This window comes from Carassius gibelio, chromosome A15, assembly GCF_023724105.1.
Source record: "Carassius gibelio isolate Cgi1373 ecotype wild population from Czech Republic chromosome A15, carGib1.2-hapl.c, whole genome shotgun sequence".
Taxonomy (NCBI): Eukaryota; Metazoa; Chordata; class Actinopteri; order Cypriniformes; family Cyprinidae; genus Carassius; species Carassius gibelio.
Window position 1 is genome coordinate 667,117 of NC_068385.1, and position 6,885 is coordinate 674,001.

General features: G+C 40.4%; 1 protein-coding gene across 1 annotated transcript in view; it reads left to right on the forward strand.

The window, feature by feature from the left end:
* The first annotated feature begins 1,902 nt into the window (after positions 1–1,902).
* LOC128028807 (homeobox protein Meis2-like) overlaps positions 1,903–6,885 on the forward strand; it is an 11,010-nt gene continuing 6,027 nt past the window's right edge. The window contains exons 1-6 of the mRNA XM_052616141.1: positions 1,903–2,864; positions 3,156–3,376; positions 3,865–4,006; positions 4,282–4,332; positions 4,680–4,730; positions 5,156–5,305. Coding sequence (XP_052472101.1) covers positions 2,853–2,864; positions 3,156–3,376; positions 3,865–4,006; positions 4,282–4,332; positions 4,680–4,730; positions 5,156–5,305 — 627 coding nt within the window. The 5' untranslated portion in view covers positions 1,903–2,852. The remainder of the gene's footprint in view (positions 2,865–3,155; positions 3,377–3,864; positions 4,007–4,281; positions 4,333–4,679; positions 4,731–5,155; positions 5,306–6,885) is intronic.

Genomic DNA, 6,885 nt, shown 5'->3' on the forward strand with positions numbered 1-6,885 from the left:
TTAGTATTATTATTATTATCATTATTATCATTATTGTTTTGAGTTGATCAGATCCAGCAGCGAGCTGAAGCGAGTTTTCGTCGGGCGCGTGACCTGCTGTCCTGTAAATCTGTTTCTAGCTCGGCTATAAAACAAGAATGACAATTTCAGAAGAAAACAATTAGAATCAAATAGGATCAAATAGTTACTCGTTTACAGTGCCCTGAAGCCTTTAATTAACACAATTAAGATTTAGAAAGCTACATGTTTTCGTTGCCAAGATAAAACTGATTACCTAAAAGATATTTCACAAAACTATAGAAATGACTCTGACTGATGGTTTACATTTTGATTATATTTTATGTTATATAAATTATATATAATTATTATTACTTCACATGAAATGTTGAAAGCAGATGAGTTATATTTGTGAGAGGTTATGTAGAAGTGTTCTCGTGGAAACGGATTGTCAGCCGCAGCTGGACAGAGACATCGAGAGCTTTAACCCTAAAATGACCTCCGTTTGACACCAGCAGATGAGATGTTACCTCCGGTTAATGCCACGGATCCCCGTCCACCGCAGATTTCAGCTGCTGCTTCTTTACAATATTCGCACGAGTTTATTCGCTTGGTAGCTTTATTATTATAATTATCATTATTATTATTAATAATAATATTATTATCAGGCTGCTGCTATTATTATTATTATTATTATTATTATTATTATATTCCTGTAGCTCAAGTGATAGAGCATTGCGTTAGCAGGCGCAAGGTCAGGGGTTCGAATCCCAGAGAACACATGGTAAGAAAAAATGTTAGCCTGAATGCAATGTAAGTCGCTTTGGATAAAAGCGTCTGCTAAAGATATTATTATTATTATTATTATTATTATTATTATTATTATTTATAACGATATTCTATATTCTATTTTATGTATCTTTTAACAAAGAGGAAGCGGTTATGTGGTTTCAAGCATTTTTTGAAAGCGAAAGCTGTTTTTCTGTGTCGGTAAAGTTTGTTTCAGAGACCAGCAGCAGAACTCGGATGCAGCGGATTAACACACTGAGAAGTAAAGCAACTATAACGCGTCATAAAAACATTTGATTTAATCGACCGAAAACAAACAGAGCTATTATTTTTCTTGCGGTATTAATTTCTTGTAGCCTACGACTTTAGTAGATTCTTACACGCACTATCTGTCTGTGCAGTTGTAGTTGCTCCAGATGAAATCATATGTTGTGTGTTATGATGCTGTGATGATGTGATGGACTTACCGTGTCTCTCCAGAAAGCTCCTCATCCTCTTCCTCGCGATGAAGCAGTGGTCAGACCGCGCGCGCTCTGTGTCCACTCAGTCGCTCTCGCGCAGTGAACCCTGCACTTCTACTCTCTCCTCGTGCTCTTCCCTCCCCTCTGTCATAAACACAGCACTTTATGAAAACCGTTTTAATTGCTTGCTTCGTTCGAGCTCGAGCCCGTTTATTGAGCTTGTTTGTGGAGACCCCGCACGAGTTCAGCTCCACTAAGCCCTGAATTGTTAATTTCGACATCAAAACAAGTGAGGGTGCTCTAAATGTAGACGTTTATGTAAAAAGCGGTCGATAGGACGGTGATGTCACACGTGCGCGATGCAGGCTCTGATCATTGATGAGGAGCAGTGTTTTAAGGGTCTGTTTGTGGTATTAGGGGCCATCTGTAGCACAATCAATATCATTGCTCCTCCTCTGAAACTTCAGGCCTTCCTAATGATTGATGATCTCGAGGCTCTTTGATAATTGAGCGCGCGATGCACGGCTCACATTTCAATCTTCAAATGCTATTGGACTAAAGACAGTTTCCAAACATAAACCTCGCTTTTTGTCTTGTCGCGTGTGGAAAAGTTCACTTTATTCTTAGGGGCCTCGACTGAGTATGCATTTTTTTACCTTGTTGCACAAGAAAAAGATCAGAAAAAAGGGACGTGACACTCGATAGCGGTTGTATCAGTCCTGCATTAAGCAAAGTCGGGCTGGAATGACTTTTCTTCGCCCAATAAAGATACTAAAAGCGCAGTTTTAACGTTTGGACGCGTGCCCGACGCGCCGCGACGCCTCTTAGTTCTCAACGCATGAGAGTGGGATCCGCGGTGCGCGGAGTTGCGTGGCTCCCCCCTCGCGCACTGGACGCTCGCCTCGCGCAGGACTGGCTGTGCTCAGCGCCACTTCCGGCTTCCGTCATTTCATTCTCCCGCCGATGCGCGCAGCTCAACTCTCTGCGTTCTATAAGCGAGCGAGCGGCCGACCTGCCAACACTCACTGACACTCACTCACTCACTCACTCATCTCAGACCGCGCCGGAGACCGACGCGCTTTCCACAGACTCTCCGAGTGTCCTTTTTCTTTCCTTTTTTTTTTCTTTTTTTTTTTTTTTTTAATGTAGTAATAAAACAAGAAAGCGGACCGGAGGCATAAAGGAGAGAGGGACTTGTGGGATGAAAACGGGGCTAAAAAGATTCATCTTCTCTTGAACATCATCACCAACCATCATTCATTCATTACCTTGACAACCTTGGGCTTTGATTGACAGCTGGAGTGGCAAAAAGCCATGAGACGCGACAGTTTGGTTGCACGCAGGTTGTTGATGGGCCGGCTGTAACCTTCAGTTTGGGGCTCGACTTTTTTTCTCTTTCTTTTCTGGGGGGGGCAAAGAGGAAAAGAAGAATAATTGGAAAACTCTTCCTGATGCCTGCGCTCGTTCTCAGCCGTAGTACTGGAGAATAGGAGGAATTCGCCAAGTTTGCTCGAAAAGGGGATCTTTTGCAGCGCGTGAGTTTGTGAGCGGACTGGGAGATTCAATCTACGACACAGAGCCCGAGGTTTATTGGAGCGCAGGCTGATGGCGCAAAGGGTAGGTTTAAAATCTCCAGCACTCACCTCCACTGATACACTATCTATCACAGGCCTCTCCTTCAGTCTGACGCACTTGGCTGGGAATACTCGCCGCGCGCGCGACGCTTTGCTCGCTTCGGGAAGCGCAACTTCACAACATGTTTTTGGTAATTACGCGCAAATATACAACAAACTTTAGATCCGCGCCAGACTTTTTCTTCTCTTTGCCCTTTCGCTAAAGCCGACTTTTCTCTGCAGGCTTGCCTTTTGTTTCTGTGCTCTTTGTGCTGACTCTCTGCTTCTCTTGCAGTACGATGAGTTGGCTCATTACGGCGGCATGGACGGGGTCGGTATGTACGGGGATCCTCACGCGCCTCGGCCGCTGCCGCAGGTCCATCATCTGAACCACGGACCGCCGCTCCACGCCAGCCAGCACTACGGCACACATGCCCCCCATCCCAATGTCATGCCCACCAGCATGGGCTCGGCTGTCAACGACGTGTTAAAGAGGGATAAAGATCAAATTTACGGGTGAGCTCCAAACTCATACCGGCCCCGAGAACTCCTTTAGTCAGGCTTCTCTTTCCCGTTAATAGTCTTTCTTTTCTTTTTTTTTTCTTTTTTCTTTTCCTGGAACTCTAAGTAGTTGCTATTTTTATTTTTTATTTTTTTATTATATTGGATATGCATTAATTTATGTGCTATTATTATTATTATTATTATTATTATTATTATTATTATTATTACTTATTTTTATTGGCTTTGACAAATTGGCGTTCAATCTCAGACTTAAAATAATTTCAGGATAAACGGGAGATTGCTGCTTTAATTCCTTTTGAGTTCCAAATCACTGCAGGCCAAAACAAAGTTAGGAATCCGGATTCTCGTCGAGTGTAAAATGCATTTGATTTCTAAGTCGTTTCTGAACTGTTAGGCTCTGTGGAATTTCTGCTCTGTTTCGGGGCTCGTTTAGTTCTCCAGTTGATCTGAAGGTTATCGTGCTGTTGTTGTCCCTGCAGTCATCCTCTGTTTCCTCTGCTGGCTCTGGTCTTTGAGAAGTGTGAGCTGGCCACATGCACTCCTCGCGAGCCCGGGGTCGCTGGGGGAGATGTGTGCTCCTCAGACTCCTTCAACGAGGACATCGCTGTCTTCGCCAAACAGGTCACTCACGAGCCTCACTCTAACACCTCGAGCTTCCCAGACGCATTTAAAGCATTCAAACAAAGACAAAAATAGCCGATCCTTTTTCATTTAAGACCGCTAATTATATTCCTACGAATGCTCTTGGATGTTGTAAGTAGCTGCATGAAGCCACTCTTTTCTACTTTAACCAGATTAGCGACGATTGCAATTTCAATGCTTTTTTTTTTTATTGAATTAGCGACTGCACATATCTTCATCGATTGCTATTAACTCTCATTCTGTTTTTTTTTTAGGTCCGCGCAGAAAAACCTTTATTTTCTTCGAATCCAGAATTGGATAATTTGGTAAGATTTTTACTTCTCTGAAATGTTCTATCTTTTCGAGCCTTTTTGTGTGTGTGCATTGGATCTGGAGATAGTGAAAGTAAATACTAGCGGTTCTGATGGGTGACAGGGCTGTGCCTTCAATTTCAACCCCCTTCAACACTTCACGCAGGCCAATCACTTCACCTGTAATTTTTACATATTAAAATAATCGTTTTTTATTTTTCAAACACATTACTAAATTATTTCTTATTTTATAATTTAAAAAAATCCCCACTGGAATAGGAGGTTTTTATTCAATGCAAAATATAATGTTGACATTAAATTACAAAGAAGACACAGCTAATGACGTCCGTTTCTCTTTACAGATGATACAAGCCATACAAGTATTACGGTTTCATCTTTTGGAGCTAGAAAAGGTAATCTTTCATTGATTTGTTTTGATTTAAGTTTAGAAATAATTTGGATGGATTTTCTTCTCGTCACCAGTTTTGGAATTTATTCTTATTTTGGTTAAATTTGTTAATGAATAATTCAGATTTTGCATTACTCGGTGTAATAATAATAATAATAATAATAATAATAACAATATATGTGTGTGTAATCTGCGAAAATTAGTACTCCGAATAGAATTTGATATTTAAACCATGTTATTTAATTTAATTCCACATTTTTGACATAAATATAAAAAATCTTATTTATTTCACATAATTAAATATTTTGTCGGACACATTATAGTGATGTTTGTGGATGAACTTGTTGCATGTGTCTCTAGAGAATAACAGCATCGCTATCATCTCTCTATTGTTCCTGCTTTAATTGCGGCTCTTTTCTCTGCTCAAAGGTGCACGAACTCTGCGATAATTTCTGCCATCGGTACATCAGCTGTTTGAAAGGAAAAATGCCCATAGATTTAGTGATTGATGAACGGGATGGCAGCTCAAAATCAGACCACGAGGACATCTCGGGATCTTCCACGAACTTAGCCGATCATGTAAGTAACAGCTGGTTCATAGTTTCTGCGCTGGGTGTTATCTGCAGCAGTCATGCCATACATCAGTGACGTGGACGATCCACATGACGGATCAAATATGAGACGAGGTCTTCTTAATTCTGGTTAAATGAACGCTTGGCTGAAAGTTTGATGCGATTTTTCTGAACTTGTGGCTTGTGGGCTGTTATTTTGTGATGTATCCTGTGATGTTGCAATCGCGCATTGCACAAGATTGTTTTTAAACGAATGAATAATTGCGACGGATAGGATATGTGTTGATGTTATAACATGTTTATACACTATGCCTCGGTGTTGTGCGAGCATGCACACTATTCTGTTTACAGAGTCAGGTTTATAATGTGCTTCTCTATAGTTTGATGATGATGGTGTTGATTATTGATTTTGGTGGTGGTCTGAGTCCGGTTCACAGGCCGATGCTCCATTAGTGAATTCAGCGACGACTCTGCTCTTAAATGACAGCGGCTGGGTTTAAACGTGTTGATGTCGGTGTCGTAAATGAAATGTTGGGGGAAAGAAAGTTTTCGTGGGCTGAGGTCCGTCTGAACATTACAGTGAAGAGACTGACCCGGCTCAGGTCTCTGTAAACCCAGCTCAGTGTAACGCGTGTCTGTACGTGTAGGGATAAGACACGCGTGTTCTCTGCCGCTCGAGCTGTGTGGATCCTGAGACTGCACATCTGGACACTGACATCTCTTGAGATACGATGAGTGCACACTGCGAGCCTCTATAGCTGAAGGATCATTTGTATTTTATTTGTTTGCTGTGTGTATAAATATCTAAATATGTCTGAGCATCACTGAGTACAGTAGAGACACGTTCTGCTTTTTTCATCACTACACAATATCTAGATGCCGAAATGAAGTGATTTTTTTCACATTATATTTCTTATGTACTAAAATAACATAAATTCATCATAGCCATAAGTAGTTTATATTTTCCACAGTTAGCTCATAAACATAAGTAGCATTTTCTCTCAAACAGTTGAGACACTCATTCTTAATGCTTTAAAGCTGGCTAACCATTTATTGCAAATGTAATAAATTAATGCATTTTTTTTAATTCAGATTTATTTATTTGCTTTATTAAATTCAGATGCAGTTAAACAGAACATGCATGAACAAAATATTTAACACTAGAAAAGATATGGCAAACAGTAAAAATTTAAATATAACTGTAAAAATAACAATGACAGACATAGAATACAACAAAAACTGAAACACAAAAATAAAGTGCACTCAATTACTACACACACACACACACACACACACACACACACACACACACACACATCCTCTCTATGCAGTGTATTTTCTGGTTGAACTGTTACTGCATGAAGAGGATATAAAGGGTGTCTCACTATGTTATCCTTTTAACATTCACGTGGGAAAATATATCCATTAATAATAATCAGCTAAAATATCACAAATATCTTTTTTTAACATAATTTGTGTAGCATGTGTGTAAATGTGACTGTTAACCTATTATTATAAGACTGTAGAGCTCACCATGATGTGACACAAAGAGACCTGTCTGAGAACAGTGCTGCTCCAGATCCTACA